The sequence below is a fragment of the Acomys russatus genome, chromosome 25 (genome assembly GCF_903995435.1).
Source record: "Acomys russatus chromosome 25, mAcoRus1.1, whole genome shotgun sequence".
In the NCBI taxonomy this organism is placed as follows: Eukaryota; Metazoa; Chordata; class Mammalia; order Rodentia; family Muridae; genus Acomys; species Acomys russatus.
The window spans coordinates 51335583-51355800 of NC_067161.1; the positions used below are offsets into that span (position 1 = coordinate 51335583).

At 44.6% G+C, this 20218-nt stretch overlaps 1 protein-coding gene across 1 annotated transcript in view; it reads left to right on the plus strand.

The window, feature by feature from the left end:
* Positions 1–744: 744 nt before the first annotated feature.
* Positions 745–20218, plus strand: part of Rabep1 (rabaptin, RAB GTPase binding effector protein 1) — a 100003-nt gene continuing 80529 nt past the window's right edge. Inside the window, 2 exon segments of the mRNA XM_051168470.1 lie at positions 745–978; positions 19248–19376. Of these exon segments, the coding sequence (XP_051024427.1) occupies positions 945–978; positions 19248–19376 (163 nt within the window). The 5' untranslated portion in view covers positions 745–944.

Consider the following 20218-nt stretch of genomic DNA (forward strand, 5'->3'; position numbering starts at 1 on the left):
CCTGGGGAGGGGATTCTGGGCAGGTGGACTTCGTCATGTAGTGGCAGACTATGTAGACTCCTTGCCCTAGGGAGGCAGCAAGGTCTGAGCTGGGGCTGGAGAGCGAGTCTTTAAAGGCTGGAGCCTAGGGCTGGCTCTCTTGCCCAGACATAAAGGCAGGACTTTCTGTAGCTTCTCCTCTCCTGTCACTGCTTCTGGCCCTGTCTCCAGCAGCTTCTCTGGGCTGGGCACATAAAAGTCAGATACAGTGGCTTAATGGAAAGCACACTGGCCACACTAGCTTGCACATCGGAGGACCTGGGGTCCAGGCCAAGTTCCAGCCACAACGATTCTTCCCACTTTATTGCCTCATTTTAAATTTTTCTCAGCTACTGTACTTGTCAAGGTTATGAGGTTAAGGGACTCTCTCTCAAGGTCACACAGCTAGGCGAAGTAGCGGCTGGGCTCGCTTAGTTTCTCCTCGCTCGGGCTTTATTTTATTTTATTTTATTTTTTTGCCTGGGTTCTGGGAAAGCCCGGAGCTTCAAGAGTCCTCGCCTTTCCAGCCACCAGCCTCGCACCACCCTCGGCTCTCATCAGCTTTCCTCTGGCTCTCAGGCCCCGGGGTACCCGGGTACCCCCCACAAACCCCCAGCTCGGTCCCGGTCTCCTTCCCGAGGCCCCGCCCCTCCCCTTAGGCCAACGTCACGTGCCGCCCCGTCCCATCCCCCCGCGCCTGCGCACTGCTTATTTCCCGCTGTCAGGATGAGGAGGCGGAGGTCGGCGCTCCGGTCCGTCTCTGCCCGAGGCTGTGGCGGCGCCGGCGGCTCCAGCCTTAGCGGTTCCTCCCTGGGCGGCGGCGGCCGCGGCTCGGTCGACGCCTCCTCCTCCGCCAGCTGAGCCCGCCGGCAGCCCGGGACGCCGCTTCCCCGCCCATCCCCGTTCCCCGAGGCCGCCTCCTGGCCATGGCGCAGCCGGGCCCGGCTCCCCAGCCCGACGGTGAGGCGCCCACCATGGCGGGCGGGCGCGGCCTGCCCGGCGCGGTTTCGCGGGAGCCCTTGGGGGCCGGAAGGGCACGCGCGCGCGGGGGGCCCCGGGGGAGGGTGACCCGCGGGCTGGAGGCGGCGGGCCGCGCGGGCGGCCGCGGGGCTGTACAGCACGGCTGGGGAGGGGGGCGGGGGGCGCGCGCTGGCGGCCGCCGGGAAGGGCGTGGGGAGGCTGCGGGGACCCGGCCGCGGCGGGGGCGGCGGGAGTAGCACGTGGGGCTCCTCCCGTGGGGAGGATGGAAAGCGAGAGCGTGTGCTATATTCGTTAAGGAGGCGAGCCTCCGCCTGGACAGTGGCGGTGTGCCCGCTCGCCCCACCTCCGCCCCCCAGCGCTCTTTGCACCGGGCTTGTAAAGGTAACTGGGATCGGTAACGATTTGGAAGCATTCTTTGAGTGTTTAAGTGTTGCCTAAATGGTACCCCGGGCGCGTTCCTTAGCCTCTCAGGGCCTCGCTTTCTGACGCTCCTCATGCGTGCGTCAGGTTCATGCCTCCTCTTTATCGGGAAAGATGGGCAAGCCATGGGCCAAGCGATAAAAGATGGCAGCGTTCACATGGAAGAGGATAGCTTAGTATTCTGAGAGTGTTAGGAATGAAAAGGGGGCTCGAGAAAGCCAGAGTCGAAGAATCACTTTTCCTCTTCGTTTCGTGTCTTTCGAGCTTGCTTTGTTGACCATGTTGACCCGAAACTTCTGAGCTGTTCTCCTGCCTCAACTTCCCGAGTCGCCGAGACTTACAGGTGTAGGACAAACTGGCTTAATAGTGTTCATACTGTATTTTTGGAAGGAAAAGAAGGTCTTGTCCTAAACAAGCCATCGTGGCTGTCAGAGCCATTCATGACTTCTCAGCTGACTGAGCTCTGCTTCAGAGGTTCGACCACATTGTTTCAGATTCCCCTCCACCCCCCAACCTGGAGTTATGTGTGGAAAGAATGTGCTCGGTCCTTGGCAAGATCTTACTGTATCTAGTTGAGAAAATTCTTTCAGGTGTATTTCTATACTCGACCTTTGGGCTTAGCATCTATCCCGTAAGCAGAATGTTGGGATACGGTGGTTGGCACAGGTACTTAACTTGGTCTTTTCCAAGGGTACTCTCTCTTGAAATAAGCTTTTGTGAAAACCTTTCTGTTCTCGCCGTGGGGGAACTGGAAATAATGTTATCAGATTTTTAGGCTCTTGTTGCTCTCCGGGAAGTACGCTCCAAAAAGCCTGTTAGCATATAGTTTTGGGTTTTGTTAGTTGCTTAAGGGATAATGTCCAGCCTAGACTTTAGCTTGCTTGCTGTTTCTATTCCGGTAGAAGAAGAGGGAGGTGCTTCTGGTGGGCTGTCAGGAAGCAGGGATGGCATTTGGACCTTCTTTTAATTCTCACCTTTTGTATTTGCCTGAGGAGAGGAAAACTTTACAAAACCCTCTTTGTTAACTGCAGACAGAGGCAGAATACAGGGAAAGCGCTGGCTTCTGTTAAGGTGTGCTTAACTGGCTGCCGCCGCCTTTTGCCTTCCATGGGCAACTCAGGTGACATGAATCTGGACTCTAATTTCCTGTCTCTTTCAAGATATGAAATGGAGCCGGCTGTGGCGGCGCTCTCCTTTAATCCCAGCACTAGGGAGGCAGAGGCAGGCGGATCGCTGTGAGTTCAAGGCCAGCCTGGTCTACAAAGAGTCCAAGGCTACACAGAGAAACCCTGTATCGAAAAACAAAAACAAAACAAAAAAGCTATGAAATGTTCTACCCTGCAAATAGGCAGAAGTGACTAAGCATTTCACAGAAGCGAGGAAAACATTAGCCTTGAGGAATCTCTTATTCTTGCTATTCTTAGTGCAGGTTTATTTCCTGTTTTTTTTTTTTTTTTTAAATCTTAAGACTATGGGATTTATTGTTGTTGTTATGATTACAATAAGTTAGTATAAATGGGTAAAGGTAACTATTGGTTGACAGAAGGAGAATTTGGTGTATTTGAGTTTTTTTGTGTCAGTGTCTGCTTAGAAGTTCATCTTGAGAAATTATTTTTTCTCTTTAGTTGAGTTCATATTTGATAACTTTAATTAAAAGCACACTTGAATTTCTTTTTAAAAATTTTTTTTAATTAATTTATTCTTGTTACATCTCAATGTTTGTCCCATCCCTTGTATCCTCCCATTCTTCCCTCCCCCCCATTTTCCCATTAGTCCCCTCCCCTATGACTGTTCCTGAGGGGGACCTCCTCCCCCTGTGTATGCTCATAGGGTATCAAGTCTCTTCTTGGCACACTTGAATTTCTTAGTCCTGGTGAATTAAGAAACAAAACAACAACAACAACAACAACAACAACAACAATTATGCTGGGCGTGATGCCACACCCCTGCAATCCCAGCATTCCAGAGGCAGAGGCAGCTGAATCACAGGAGTTGGAGGTCAGCCTGGTCTAAGGCAGCCAAGATAACACAGAGAAACCCTGTCTCGAAAAACTTAGAAATTATTGGAGAATTCCTTTGCATCAAACTGACAGTTCAATACGACCACTTAGTCTGATTTCCTGTCGTTTCAGAAGAGTTGCTGAGAATCTTCCTTTCTGACATACTTTGTTTTTCATGAGGATTTTCTATATTAAGAGTTGGTTTGTGAGTAATTGGCAAGATGAGATATAGCCATTTAAATTTTTTAATTTTCTTTGGTTTTTTGAGACAAGGTTTCTCTCTGTAGGCTTGGCTGTCCTGGAGTCACATTGTAGACCAGGCTGGCCTGGAACTCACAGTGATCCACCTGCCTCTGCTTCCCGAGTGCTGGGATTAAAGGCCTGCGCCACCAGTATTTTTGAAAGCTTTGAGTTTTTGATGGTGCGCATTAGTAGATAGATGTCAGTTGATCAAATTATTTTCTGTTGAGAATTCAAAGACAAGTATAAAAAATCTAAGATCTCAGTTCAAGCTAAATTACATCTTAGAAGCATTTGTCCTGATTTTACTTCATTAAAATCAAATTCTTACAAATTTATGCGTGTGTGTTTGTATGTATGTATACATATCACAAGGTGTGTGGTGGTAGGACAGCTTGTGTGGCTTGGTTTTCTCTTTACTATGTAGTTTCTGGGAATTGAACTCAGATCAGCAGGCTTGACAGCAGCCATGCTTACCTGCTGTGTGATGTCATTGGGCTTGACAATGCTTACCTGCTGTGTGATGTCATTAGGCTTGACTGTAGTCATGCTTACCTGCTATGTGATGTCATCAGGCTTGACAGCAGCCATGCTTACCTGCTGTGTGATGTCATCAGGCTTGACAATGCTTACCTGCTGTGTGATGTCATTAGGCTTGACAGCAGCCATGCTTACCTGCTGTGTGATGTCATTAGGCTTGACAGCAGCCATGCTTACCTGCTGTGTGATGTCATTGGGCTTGACAATGCTTACCTGCTGTGTGATGTCATCAGGCTTGACAATGCTTACCTGCTGTGTGATGTCATTGGGCTTGACAGCAGCCATGCTTACCTGCTGTGTGATGTCATTGGGCTTGACAATGCTTACCTGCTGTGTGATGTCATCAGGCTTGACAATGCTTACCTGCTGTGTGATGTCATCAGGCTTGACAATGCTTACCTGCTGTGTGATGTCATTAGGCTTGACTGTAGTCATGCTTACCTGCTATGTGATGTCATCAGGCTTGACAATGCTTACCTGCTGTGTGATGTCATTAGGCTTGACAGCAGCCATGCTTACCTGCTGTGTGATGTCATCAGGCTTGACAGCAGCCATGCTTACCTGGTATGTGATGTCATCAGGCTTGACAGCAATAATGCTTACCTGCTGTGTGATGTCACTGGGCCCTTTATTTTGCTATTGTATGATCTTTCCATTTAAAAAATTGTATGTGGGGTTGGAGAGATGGTTTAGTGGCTAAGAGCCCTGCTTGTTCTTCCAGAGGTCCTGAGTTCAATTTCCTGCAAATACATAGTGGCTCACAACCATCTATAATGAGGTCTAATGCCCTCTTCTGTCATGCAGACATACAGGGAGACTGAAAACTCATATACATAATAAATAAAATTTAAAAATTGTATGTTAGAAGACAGGATTTTGAGTGTTTTCCCATAAAGAAATGATGAATATTTGCGGCTATAGATGTTTAACTTCATCTATACACTTCATATATATGCTAGCCTCAAAACATTGCAAAGTGCCCCCATTGGTTTTTTTATTTTTATTTTTATGGTTTAATTTTTTAAAAATTTATTTTTATGTGTATGTGTGTTTTGCCTGTTTGTGTACCATGTGCATATCTGGTCCTCTTGGAAGCTGGAAGAAGTATCCAGTTCCTCTGGGACTAGAGTTACTGATGGCTGTGGCTGGGAATTGAACCAGGTCCTCTGGAGGAGTAACCAGTGCCTTTAACACCTGAGCTATCTCTCCAGCACTCCACTGGTGCTTTTATATATTTTATATATTATATATTTATATATTTCCCCATTTCTCAGAGGTGAGATTTCTGTTCTGCTTTTGATTCTCAAGTTACACAGACACGCTACCCTTAATCCCTGAAATAGATAGGTACTACATGCATAGGCCTACAACTAACTTTCTTTTTTTTTTTTTTTAAGACAGGATTTCTCTGTGTAGCCCTGGCTGTTCTAGACTCACTTTGTAGACCAGGCTGGCCTGGAACTCATAGAGCTCCACCTGCCTCTGCCTCCCGAGTGCTGGGATGACAGGCATGAGCTCCCACACCTGGCTTGGCCTACAACTTTCTTATCTCACTTAAATGTTATTAATCACTACTGTGTGTGTGTGTGTGTAGATGGCTCTGTGGCTGTGTGACATGCCATAACCGTTGCGGGTTTACCTCAGAGTCTTCACATCAGCGAGAGGGCTGCTATTGTAACAGGGTTACTGCTCCTAGTTTTTGATGAAGAAACTGAAACACAGAGAAATTAAACATGCCTGTAGTTACAGTAAGTTAGGGAGTCAGGATTCAAACACAGAACGTCTGGTGCCACGGCCCGCTGGTTTGCTTCCTAGATCAGAAGGACCATTGTCTCGGTATTATAGCTCTGTCCCGTTCTTACTAAAAGACGGTTCCTCACGAGTGTCGTGCTACGAGGTATTTGCTTGTTTCCTCTATCGTCTTAATGATGTTTTGTTATGTGTATGTGTGTTTTGCTTGCGTGTGTGTCTGTCCCTCGTACCCGCAGAGGTCAGAAGAGGGATTGGATCTTGGGGGTTATTAGAGTTTCAGATGGTTGTGAGACACCTTGTAAGTTCTACGGATTGAACTCTGTGCTCTTAACAACTAAGCCATCTTTCTAGTCTCTGTTTTTATTTTTATTATTGAGACAGGGTCCCATTCTAGTCCAGGTAAGCTCCAACTCACGATGATTTCCTGCTTTATGCTCTGGTGTATTGGGTGACAGGCATGAGGCACCCTGCCTGGCTGTGTTTCCACTGATGGGCTTGTAGGTTGCTTATCTCTTCATTTTGCAAGCCCTGCTAAAATGATAAACTTGTACTTTTTTTCCTGTTGGGATTTGAATCTGGACCTTGTGCATGCTAAGCAAGCACTGTACTACTGAGCTGTATTTCTCATTTTGAGAGAAGAGCTCACCCAAGCACCGGCAAGCCTTGCGCTTAAGATTCTCCTGCCTCCGCCGCCTGAATAGCTGGAGTTGCAGGCCTGCACCACCAGTGCTCTTGCTTTTATAGCTGTGAAAGTAAGAGTTAAAGAGTGCACGGGGCTGGAGAGATGGCTCAGGGGTTAAGAGCACTGACTGCTCTTTCAAAGGCCCTGGGTTCAATTCCCAGCAACCACATGGTGGATCACAGCCATCTATAATGAGATCTGGTGCCCTCTTCTGACCTGTAGGTGTACATGGAGGCAGGGCACTGTATAAATAAGTAAGTAAGTAAGTAAATAAATAAATCTTAAAAAAAAAAAAAAAAAAGAGTTAAAGAGTGCATTCTGAGCGGTTTAATGTTAAAGCTACTGCTAGTTTAAGTTTAAAGAGAAATATCAGTTTACATACCTGCCAAGGTATATGAGAAGATAGAGATCCCCATCAAAAGCCTGTATGGTTGTTTTTTTAAATTTTTCTTCTGATAGCTTCTTAAAAAGCTCTGTTTCCATCTTTCTGTCAGCTGTCTCTGTCTGTCTCTCACCCAGTTCTCTGACACATCTTTTGCTAGGTAGCTTGAATTCACTGTGTAGCTCTGGTTTGCCTCAAACTGCCACTAATCCTGTCTCATCTCCTGAGTGCTGGGGTTACAGGCATGCCCACCATGCCTGAGGTGTTAGTTTGTCTTGTTTTTTGACACAGGTTTCTCTGTGTAGCCCTGGCTGTCCTAGACTCACCTTGTAGACCAGGCTGGCCTCTAACTCTCAGTGACCTGCCTGCCTCTGCCTCCCGAGTGCTGTGGTCTCTGAGGAGTACAGAGACAAGCCAGACCCCAGACCTAGGCTTTGTTCCTAGGTCGTCATTAGTTATTTGTTAGATTATTCTACAGACAGTTGTAAAACTGTTTATTTAACGATAACAAATGTGTACTCGACACAAGTCTCAGTGATTATAATCCATCAGTGGACATGGCAGGTAATAAATAGGCTGGCCCTAATGAAGGGAAAACAGATAGTAAACATACACAAGTTACATAGATTCTTAGCCAATAAGTGTTCGTCAAAAAATCAGCAAAGCAGAGCCCGAGGAAACCCTGGGCTAGGTTTGTTTTTATTACTTTTGTGTACATGTGTGTTTGTGGGGTGGGATAGGTACATACGTTATAGATGCAGCTTGCGTTTTGTGTTGGTGACAGGTATATGAACTCAGGCCCTTCTGCTTGTGTGGCAAATAGCTGCAGCCTCAGCTTCCTTTTCTTGTTAACTTAGAGGAGCTCTCCTAAAATTCGAGTAGCTTTTTGCTATGTATTAGATATTTTTCCTGGTTTGTTCCTTATCTGTTGTTTTTTGTTCATTGTACAAAAAACAGTTTTATAATCTGACTTTTTTTTTTTTTTAAGTTTATGGTTTCAATGTTTTTGGCTTAGAAGGACCTCTCCACCTTCCATGTTAAAAAAAAAAAAATCCAATTCCTAATGCTTTTATAGTCATTTTTTGTTTAATGCTTTAATCCACCTAGATCTTATTTTATATTTTACTTACTTTTTTTGAGATAGGGTTCTCTGTATAGTTCTGTCTGTCCTGGAACTCATTCTGTAGACCAGGCTGGCCTGGAACTCAGAGATCCACCTGCTTCTGCCTCCTGAGTGCTAGAATTAAAGATGTGTGCCCCACTGTCCAGTTTATTTTAAAATTTAAAAGAAAAAGTTTAAAATGAAGACTTAATTGGTTATCTACTAGGAGAAAAGAAAACCTTAAGAATATAGTACTATATCAGCGCTAGACATGAGCAGTTTCTGCTTCTAGGGCGGAGGCATCCAGGGCTGGTCCTACGCAGGAGCAGTGTGCAGTCAGCGCCTGAGCCGTTCCCCAGCCCATAGACTCCTCACGTATAGCCATTACATTGGGCTTAATCTTTATAAGAGTGTCTGTAAACTTTTATTGTTTATTTTTGTGTAGCACAGTTGTGCCAGGTGATGGTGTGCATGGGGACTATAAAGTGAATGACGACACCCAGCCTGCCCTCCAGACATGGCTGATGTATAGAAGCAGTGAGAAGGTGCTCATGGGAAAACAGTGTAGGCCCTGTTGGTGGACATTTTTTTTTTTGAGACAGGCTTTCTCTGTGTAGCCTAGGCTGTCCTGACTCGCTTTGTAGATCAGACTGGCGATCCACCCGCCTCTGCATCCCAAGTGCTGGGATTAAAGGCATGATCGACCACTGCCTGGTGCCACCTCCTGATTTTAACTGGATTTGTGTTTTATTTTTCTTTTAATTAAAGTGAAATTTGCCAACTATAAGTAGCTAACTAGCTTTAGTCTTGTTTCCTAGGACCGCCCATAGGAGAGCCCAAGCATTCTTTTACATGTCAGTCTGAAGGAGTTCAGCGTGTTCCTTCTAAGTACTCGGTGACTGCTTCCATTACGCGGCTGCAATCTACTGCCATTCTTCAGATTCTTTTTCAGGCAGATTCCAGTTGTTAGTAACTTTTAATGGAGCCTGGAACCTGGTGTTCTCTAGATATACTTAACCTATGGGAAAGTAGTGGAAAGTCATAATTACCCCCCCCCCCCCACAGGATTTCTCTTTGTAGCCCTGGTTATCCTGGAACCCTCTCTGTAGACCAGGCTGGCCTGGAACTCAAGAGATCCACCAATTTCTCCCGCCCCAATGCTAGAATGAAAGGCCTATGCTACCTTACCTAGCCCAATACTTTCTTTTTTTAAACAAACAGTTTATTAGTAATGGGTATTGCAGATGGTACAGAAATGCTCCTCTTGGAACATGAAAGTCAGTGTGTACAAACACCACGAGGAAAAGGCAGTTTGTCCGAGTGATAGTGGTATCTCAGCATAATACTTGGCATAGAGTAAGTGTGAGCAATAGATATTTATAAAACAGCCAATTATGATCATGCGGCCACACTTTCTCGTTCACAGTATTTTGATTATACATAGCAGAGACATCTTGCATCATTCAGAAAGTCAGGTAACACAGACCCTCCACTCATACTATATTCCATTTTATATAGGGAGTGGTCCTTGAACACAGTCTTGAGGGTTAAGACTTTTTGACCAATAGGGTAGTAAGTACATGGATGCATACAGTTTGCCAAGAATGAATTATGGAGAAATAGAAACGTGGACAGTCTAGTAATGAGTAAGAAGATTGAATCAGTAAAAGTCTGTCATAGAATAAAGGCCAAGGGTCTGATGCCTCCATTGATGACTTCCATTAAGATCTCTGTGTAGCCCTGGCTGTCCTGTACTTGCTTTGTAGATCAGGCTGGCCTTGAACTCACAGCGATCCACCTGCCTCTGCCTCTCAGAGTGCTGGGGTTTCAGTTGTGTGCCACCATGCCTGGCTTACCAGTTTCTTTTCTTTCTTTCTTTTTTTTTTTTTAGACAGGGTTTCTCTGTGTAGCCTTGGCTGTCCTGGACTAACTTTGTAGACCAGGCTGGCCTCGAACTCACAGTGATCCACCTGCCTCTGCCTCCCGAGTGCTGGGATTAAAGGTGTGCACCACCACGCCCGGCTACCAGTTTGCTTTTTAACTTAGATATTTTGACATATGGAAGCGTTTTCAATTTGTGTGATTCTGTTATCAGTGCGTTGAGGTTTATGTTCTGCCTGCTATTTTCTGTTGCTTGCTTTTAAATATTTAATCACTGTGAGGTGGTATTTTGATGTGGGGGATGAGATAAACGGCTAGCTGCTGTTCTTCATCACCCAGGGCTTAGTCTAGTGTCAACACTGCCATCAGCTGATTATCCTGTGTCAGACTGCTTAGTGTCAGTTACTGTTTTTCTCTATTTTCTAACATTTTGGTATTTAAAGAGCCAAATACCCTTCATCAATCATTCTTGGAGTTATGTTTGGCTATTTTTGAGTATTTACTCATTCAGATAAAATTCAGGATGAACACATACGTTTTTTTACCCACTATATCATTCTTCTTGTCCAAGACAAGACTTAAAAACTTCATGTCCTGGGGCCTCAGGTTAGACTCCCAGTAATGTGTATAAGGAGGAAAAGTGTTATTGTTGAATTACAAACTAAGGAGGACATACCATCTTTTTCCTCTCTTTTTTTCTGATGTGTGTTCAAGATTTGTTTTTTAAATTTTTTGTGTATCTGTGTATGTACACATAGAAATGTAGGTGCCGTGGAGGCCAGAAGAGGACACTGGCTCCTGAGAGCTGGGTTAACAGGAGCCTGTGACACGAGTGATAGAGCTGAGCTGTCTGCAAGAGCAAGTGTGCTCTAACTACTGAGCCGTCTCCCCAGCCCCGACGCCTATGGAATTACTATACTATTTATAATTACTATGTCAGTTTAAGTGTATTAATTTATTAAGTAATCCTTTTACTCTTTTTGAAGATGGTTTCATTTCTGCTTCTGAGTAGAATAAATGAACGTTGAGTAGAAGCTGGCTTTGGTGGTGCTTGCCTTTAATCCCAGCAGATTCAGAGTCAGAGTCAGAGCCAGAGCCAGAGCCAGAGCCAGAGCCAGAGTCAGGGTCAGGCATATCTCTGTGAGTTCAAGACCAGCCTGGTCTACAGAGCTAGTTCCAGGACAGCCAAGGCTATGTAAAGAAACCCTGTCTCAAAAAACAAGAACAAAATTGCTTCCTAAGTACTGGGATTAAAGGCTGTATACCACCATACCTGACCTTATTTAATTCTTAAGTTGTTTCTGTGTGAGTTTTTTTTAATTAATTAATTTATTTATTATGTATACAGTGCTCTGCCTGCCTGTACACCTGCATGCCAGAAGAGGGCATTAGATCACATTATAGATGGTTGTGAGCCACCATGTGGTTGCTGGGAATTGAACTCAGGACCTCTGGAAGAACAGTCAGTGCTCTTATCCGCTGAGCCAACCTTCCAGCCCCCAGCTGACTTAAACTTAAATCCCCAAACAAAGAAATACTGAGTCATGGGCTAGAGAGATGGTTCAGCAGTTAAGATCACTGGCTGCTCTTCCAGAGGACCTGGGTTCAATTTCCAGCACCCACGTGGTAGCTCATAACTGTGTATAACTCTAGGATCTGACATTCTCACACAGACATACATGAAGGTGAAACACCAGTGCGCATAAAAAAAAAAAGAAAAGAAAAGAAAAGAAATACTGAGTCATAAAAATAGTTAGCCTTAAACTCAGGCATTTAATCCCAGCACTCAGGAGGCAGAGGCAGGTAGATCTCTGAGTTCCTGGTCAGCCTGGGTTACATGGTTGGGACATTATCTCAAAGTTAAACCAACAAAAAACTTAAAGAAAAAAACATTAGTATTTAGATACACTGCCTTCCACATGTCATGATTAGTAATGTCCTAGTTTCATTAATAACCCTTATCTCCTTTCTTGGATTTAAAATATTTACCACTACTACTACTAATTACTATTACTCCTATTCTTCTGATGCTGGTGGCGGTGGTGGTGGTGATGGTGGCGATGATGGTGTTGGTGGTGGTGGTGGTGGTGGTGATGGTGGTGGTGGCGGTGGTGTTGGTGGCGATGATGGTGCTGGTTGTGGTGATGTGGTGGTGATGGCGGCGGCGGTGGTGGTGTTCACCATGGGGACATGTGCTGGTCAGAAGACAGCTTTCTGGAGTTGGTGTTCTTACTGCATGCTGCTGAGGCAGAGCCTCTTGTTTCTGCTGCCGTCCCTCTGGCTTTCTAGCTAGTTCGTATGCTTCCAGCCTATTTTCCTCTTTCCATATCTCAATGTAGTCATGCTGGAATTACGGGTTAACACAACCACATCTGTTTTTTTGGGGGGGCTCCAGGGATTAGATTTAGGTTGTCATGCTTATGTGGCAAATACTTTTACCCCCTGAGCCATCTCTCAGCCCTTTCCTAGATTTTTAAAAAAAAATATTTTATTAATTTATTCATATTACATCTCAGTTGTCACATCCCTTGTATCCTCCCATTCCTCCCTCTCTCCCTCCCCTTTCCTAGATTTTTAATTTTATTTAAAGATTTTTAAATATGAGTGTGTGTGCAGGTGAGTATCATCTTCTGGAATGCTGCCTGCTTTTGATGTATGGTTTCCCCATTGGCTTAGAGCTCACCAGCTAGGTTAGCCAGTGAGTGCCAGGGTTCTCCTGTTCTTGCCTTCCCAGCGTCCATGTCTGGCCTTTTACTTGGGTTCTGAGGGTAGAAAGGCAAGCCGTTTACTCTGAGATGTTCCCTCAGGCCGTAAATAGTAATTTGCTATCTAGAGTAGAGCTCAGTGGGAGCCTGGGGTGTGTTGACAAGCTGGGCCATCTCATCTAAGGGAGGTGCAAGCCCTTGGAGTGTGGCTCTCTGTGCTCGTTGAGTCTGAAAGAGTGCACATTCTACGTTCTACACCAGCAGGCAAGGTTCAGGCGTCTGTCACCATCGTGGACAACGCTGGCTAAGTTGTCTTGGTTTTCAGTACTTCAGAGATAGCTACCACTGTCTGTTGGGGGGGTGAGGTGGTGGCTATCTTGGCTTGAGACTAGCCTTTGTCTTGTGTAGGGGGGCTCTGGAGATTATGACCTGTGTTTCTTTTTTTTGTTTTTTCGAGACAGGGTTTCTCTTTGTAATAGCCTTAGCTGTCCTGGACTGGCTGTGTAGACCAGGCTTAATGGCCTGTGTCTCATACTGTTCTGTGCAAGGTAACAAAAAGGCTGGTGTACTGCGTCTCTGTTCCCAGAGGCACTGGCACCATTCAGACTCCTGTGTCCTATTGCTGCTGCCGGGCATTGTGCTGTGCACAGGTTAAGGAAGGGCTTTATTGCACTTACACTCTGGGCTACTTAACCAAGGTCGCTTTTGTTATTGTCTCCAGGACCTCTAGTGACCTGGAAAAGAGCCTCTTCATCACTTCGCCCAGTTAGGAGTCACAGTCCCTGTGCAGAGGACCCAGGCTCAGCTTTGGATGAGCACCATAGGCATTATTTTATTATATTATTATATTTATTTATTTTGTTTTTTTGAGACAGGGTTTCTCTGTGTATCCTTGGCTGTCCTCCACTTGCTTTTGTAGACCAGGCTGGCCTTGAACTCACAGTGATCTGCCTACCTCTGCCTCCCAAATGCCGAGATTAAAGGTGTGCACCACCACTGCTTGGCTCATAGGCATTATTTTATTTGTCTTAAATGTTAATGTTTTTTTAAAATGCAGGCACGAGGGTTTTGAATTCATGTCCTCTTGATTGTGTAGTAAGTACTTTTACCTGCAGAACCATCTCCCCCATCCACGGGTTAGTTTGTTTGAGATAGGGTTTCATAATGTAGTTCAGGCTGGCTTGGAATTTTTGAGCTTTCTTCAGCCTTCTGAGTTACTGTGACCAGCTAATATAAGGTTTTAAAATTTTTATTTATTTATTTGAACACAGTTTCTTGTAATTCGTACTGGCCTTGAACTTGCCGTGGGGCCAAGGCTGCCACTGACCTTGTACTTCCACCTTCACTACTCAGGGGCAGCATGTGTCACTGTGCGCAGTTTATGGGCTGTTGGAGGTCAAGTTCAGGGATGTGTGCATGCTAGGCAAGGGCTGTACTAGTGGAGCTATACTTTATCCCAACATAGGGTTGTTTTATTTTATTTTTTAGATTAATTTGTCTTATGTGTTTGAGTTTTTTGCTTGCTTGGGTGTATACACCCTGTGTGTGCCTGACCCAAGCATCAGGTCCCCTGGGTCTGCAGTTATAGAGGGGACGCTGCTTTACTGGGGACGCTGGGAACAGAGTGGGAGTCCTCTGCAAGAGCAGGCAGTGCCCTCAACTCCCGAGCCATCTCTCCAGCCTCAGCCTTACTTTGCTTTATTGTAATGTATTTAGGGCTGTTTTATTGCTGTTTGTGCGTTCTTCCTTAAGCTCTATGGTCTTGCTTCCCTCAGGATGTCCTTGGCCATATGAATTTCCCTTTCAAGTTGCCTAGAGAAATTCTACTCTGCCAGCTTGTGATGGCAGCATGCTGTGACCTGGGCTGATGTTGGCAGACAGCTTCTTTCCTTAGGTGTAGCAGATAAGTGACCTGCCTGCTTTGTCTACTGTCGTGGCGTGGCATATTTTTTCCAATTTTTTTTCCTCCCCAAGACAGGGTTTCTCTGTGTAGCCTTGGCTGTCCTGGACTTGCTTTGTAGACCAGGCTGGCCTTGAACTTGCAGCAGTCTGGTTTTTAAAATTATATTTTTACATGGTTTATGTTGTGCCGTATAATTTTTGTTTTGTTCTTTCCCCTGAGTATACGTTTTCTGGCTCTGGTCTCAGTAATGCATGTCCCTATCATATCTAATAATTTCATTGGTGCTTTTCCTCCTTCCTCTTCCTCCCTTATTTTTTCCTTTCCTCCCTTTTTTCTTGGGCTTGAACTCCTAGGCTGACACAGCCCTGTCTTAGCATCCTGAGCAGCTGCATCGTGCTCATGTCCCCTGAGCCAGTGACACTACAGGTCAGGACCTGTGGGTGTCAGGACCTGTGCCGAGTCTTTTCCCCCTTTTGCACTGATGCTCTGTGGCTTGGGCATCTTTTTGAGTTTTGAGCAAAATCTTCAAACAGAAGTTCATGGATATAGTAAAGTAAGACCCAGGCTTCTTTTTCCCTCTTTTTTGTTTTGTCTCATCAAACTTAGTAAAGTGTTTCCTTTTTGAGGCATTAGTAGGACATAGCCAGGGCTTGAAGACATGTTTAAGTTTTGTTCTTTCATGTCAAAATAAGGGAAAACTAAGCTAGACAAGGTGGAGGTGGCGGCAACCCACTTTTGCAACCCAGCACTTGGGAGACGAAGAGGACTGAGGGTAAACAGTAAACAGTAAAGAACTAGGGAAAGTCAAGGATGTAAGAATTACCGGCTCTTTTCTTTAGTTAGGATTTTACTTTCCCTCTTTCCTTCTGTATTGGTGTTGCTTAATTCAGACATTTTGAGTCTGTAGGCTTTTTTTTTTTTTTTTTTTTTTTTCAGTTTTTGAGACAGGGTTTCTCTGTGTAGCCCTGGTTGTCCTGGACTCACTTTGTAGATCAGGCCTGGACTCATAGAGATCCGCCTGCCTCTGCCTCCTGAGCCTGGGATTAAAGGCGTGCGCCACTATGCCTGGCAGGCTATGAATTTTTAAAAAACCTACTTTATTTGGGGTTTCTTAATGCTTCTACCTCCCTTCCAACTTACCATCCCTAGGTAGGAGAGAAAGCAGGTTTGTAGGCACAGGGGATATAGACCTTTTTAGACTCAGTTCCTTGGGTCACTTCCACTCTTGGTCCTCAGGATTACAGCAGTCCAACTAAACAGCAAACAGCAAACAGTGGCAGCAAATGGCAAACAACAACAGTGAAACAAAACCCACAGCAGCCTTCTCAAACCATCCTCTGGAGTGTTTCTCTCTAGGAGCAGCGTCTCGAAGTGATTCATTTTCTCTCTCTCTCTCTCTCTCTCTCTCTCTCTCTCTCTCTCTCTCTCTCTCTCTCTCTGGGCTTCTATTTATACCTTCCTACACAAGGATGTTTTCCATCTGGCAAAGGCCATGCTCCCCAACATGTGGCAGTTCGCAGCTGACAAAGATCAGGTGCTCTCTCATGAGGCTGTTATCAGCTGTGGATAAGCTAAAGGCAATTGCACATCCCACACCTGGGATCAAAACAAAAGCATGTATATATAACATAACCAAAATTTTGACTGCAACAGTCATTTTTCTTTTTCGATGGCAAGCGTTAAAAGTAGCCACCCTTGAAAACTAAACTAAACTAAACTGAACAATTGGAACCTCGAGGCTTGACATGGTGGCATGGCGAACACCTTTAGTCCAAGCAGTTGGCACCCTGTAGCACTTGAGAATTACCAAGTTCCAGGCCAGCAAGCTCTAGATTGTGGCCTTGGCTTGGCCGGCTACATAGTGAGACCCCTGTTTTTCTCTATCATACCCCCCCCCCTTTTTGAGACAGGATTTCTCTGTGTAGCCTTGGCTGTTCTGGAACTCATTTTGTAGACCAGGCTGGCCAAGAACTCAGAGATCTGCCTGCCTCTGCCTCCCAAGTGCTGGGACTAAAGGTGTGTGCCACCATGCCCGGCCAATTTCTGTACTTCTTTACTCATTAAATACTCCTAGTTTTAACGTAATAGCTAACATTTATCATTTTTTCTACATTCTATGTTAATTACTTTTTGAGCTGTATGTTATTCACTGTGAACACTGTTAAAAAAAATAATGCAGGACTTCCATTTGACAAACTGTTTTCAGTTTGACTTTTGGTTGCCTGCTAATGCACTATGAGATACCTATTTGTAAACGTCTTTCTGTTTTGGCAAATTGACTTTTCTACCTGTGATGTTAAAGGCATGCTTATGAAAAGGAAGTTTTTTGGCTTTTCTGTTTTGTAGAAATGCAATATGCTTGGAGTGCTTGAAATAGATTCTTTTGAAAGTTACATAAAAACAAAATAAAAATAAGGGAGTTACTTGGTACACCCTTAAAACAATCCTGATTCCTGGAATTGCAATCTGTCTTAAAGAGTAGAGAGAGCCAGTCAGACTAGTGGGTGTGTATTTGGATCTGAACTGTGTGGGTCAGAGCCAGGATGAAGAAGGGACTAGTGGGAACACAATGTTTTCTGAAATAAAATTTTTGAAATGCTTTATGTGAGTGTTTGACTCTGGAGCCCAGGCTAGCTTTGTACTCAGGGGTCATCCTCTTGCCTCAGACTCCCAAGTCCTGAGCTTACAGATACCAAGTCCTGCTCCAGGCTTTGGCTACAATTTTAAGTTGTTTTTTTTTTTTTTTTTTTTTTTTTTTTTTAAAGTTTGTTAAGTCTTATTTTACTTGGAAGGTAGGGATGAGATAGGCCTTAGGGAAAAGTATGAACAGAATGCCTTTGTTTTCTTTTCAAAAAATTTCTTTCCAAGATAGGGTTTCTCTGTGTAGCCTTGGCTGTCCTGGACTGGCTTTGTAGACCAGGCTGGCCTCGAACTCCCAGCGATCCATTTGCCTCTGCCACCTGAGTGCTGGGATTAAAGGCGTGGGCCACCTCGCCCAGCTCTTTTCAATTATTTTAAATTGCATAGTATTTTTACAAAAGTGTGTACATTATAATATTTTGAAGTAATGTGTATTATGTAAATGCATTGCTCCTCCAGCCACGGAATAAATCAGATTGAGTCAAACTTATAAAAAAGTCAGGTTTCCTGGGATGCAGCTCTTGGGTGGGTTCACTGATCCCACAGGGAGGGGTCAGAGAAGTTACACGGCTGGGCTGGGCTAGGAGCCTTGTAAAGGGGAGTGGGGAGGAGTTGTGATGTGATGGTGAGGTATTGGGGTTACAGCTTTATTTGGTGGGTTCAGGGCCCTGGAGGTGGGTCTTAGGTCCAGTGGTCACTTTGGAATCCAGACCTGGGAGCTGGCTTTTTCCAGTGTTTTGCCTTTGAAAGGGTAGGCTCCTGATCACAAGAGAAAGGCGGGGGCCTCTTGGTCCAGGTCATCTTGCCTTTATCCTAAAACCTCTGACCTAACGTTACGGAATGGTTTCCTTCATTTGTTTATTTTTGTAGTAGTCAGTAGGTGTCAGTAGTTTTGGTGTTATGTGGGAAAGCTATTAATTTGGCTATTGGGATTTAACAATAACTACCAATAAGGAGCTCAGAGCTAAATTTATGTGTATTATAAAATTAGAGAAAAGAGAGCTCTGCTGGCTGAGGTGACTGGACAGTGGCTGGCTAGTGCAGACAGACATCTGCTGAGGGATTGTGTGGGTAGCTCTAAGGCTGAGTCTAGGGCTTGTATTTAGACCAAAACAACCCCTGGCCTGGATCAGAATAGACAGTCAGTGAGCTCCAAGTCCTGAGCCTTGAAGTAACGACTGTGTCTACTCGTTGCCAGACTGTGGTCAGCGCTTATCTGAAAACAGATGACCTGCCAAAATTGGAGCTATGACGTAGTCACAGGCTTGTGCCCTTCCCATATGGTAACAATTCCCATGTAGTGTAATGGGTCTTTTGGGACTGGAAGATTAGTTCTTGTTGCTGTGGGTGTCCTAGCAAGGGAACCCATTAGATTTTGTTAATAATAAAGAAACAGGAAGTGGCTGCTATGACAGTAGGGTTAGCTGTGGGATAAATAGTTTAGCTAAGTCAGTATTTAACAATTTCAGCCATGGATTGACAGTCAGTATAAAGCTGCATGAGGTGGTGCATAGTGCGAAGTCCCAGCACTCGGGAGGCAGAGGCAGGCGGACCTCCGTGAGTCTGAGGCCAGCCTGGTGGTCTATGAAGCAAGTCCAGGATGGCCAAGGTTACACAGAGAAACCCTGTCTCGAAAAATCAAAACCAAACTAAACCAAGCCAAACAAGCCAAAACCACCACTACCACCACCACCACAACAACAAACTGAAGCCAAACCAAAAACTTTCTGCCAGTGTACACAGGAGTGTTAGGAGCTCTTGTATTGAGATAGGCTTTGTTCTCTGTAACTCTGTTTCACTATCTGACTCATCCACAGCTTGTGTATCAACGTCCAATGGAAGGGTTTGACTTTTAAAAAAATTACAGTTTCCTAGAATGTAATGGATTCCAACTTCCCTACTACTTTGATGTGTAGCAAGTATGTACCTGGATGACTAGTTCATCTTGTAACTTATATATAAACAAATTTATTACTTGTTAACTAGTATTTCTTTTTCCAGTTTCTCTTCAGCAACGGGTAGCAGAATTGGAAAAAATTAATGCAGAATTTTTACGTGCACAGCAGCAGCTTGAGCAAGAATTTAATCAAAAGAGAGCAAAATTTAAGGAGTTGTATTTGGCTAAAGAGGGTAAGTTTGCAAGTCTCTTCTCCGACTCCCCTGCCAAAGTTGTCTTCAGTGTTAAATTTCTAATAGTACAATGTTTGTTCATCATCGAATAAACCATGTGTGTGTTTGATATAATAAAAATAATGCTTTTTGGATCTAGGGTTCTCAGTGGAGTTGGGGAGCAAGTGAAAAATACACCACTAAGGCTTGTGTGTTGGGCTGGAGAGATGGCTCAGTAGTTAAGAGCACTGACTGCTCTTCCAGAGGTCGTGAGTTCAATTCCCAGCAACCACATGGTGGCTCACAACCATCTATAAGATGATCGATCTGATACCCTCCTCTGGCCTGCAGGTGCACATGCAGGCAGAGCTCTGTATACATAGTAAATATATAAATCTTTAAACAAACAAACAAAAGAAGGCTGTGTGTTTTCTGACTGTCCTCGTGCTTAGTTGTAGTTGCTGCTCCTGATACTTGAGGTATAGTTCCTGGCTCTGTTGTATAGAAACTGACATTTCATGGAATTTACCAAACAACTGTTCAGTTGTTTTCTCAGTGCCTGCTGTTAAGTACCTGCTGTGTGGGATATATTGTATTTCGGTGAGAACTGGGATGAGGCTGGTGGTTGGTTCCAAAGTAATTCAGCTTCAAAGTTCCTGATTGACTAGGAGGACTCTGGGATCTACAGTTTGCATTTTTAGCAAGTTACTAGGTGACGTTGTTATCAACAGTTTAGGTAGCACACTTTGAGAACCTCTAACCTAAAAATCAATAGCTTTTGTATTTTTTAATTGAAAAATTTATTGAGATAGAATCCTATACATCTCAGTCTAGCTGTAAACTGGCTACCTAGCTGTGGGTGA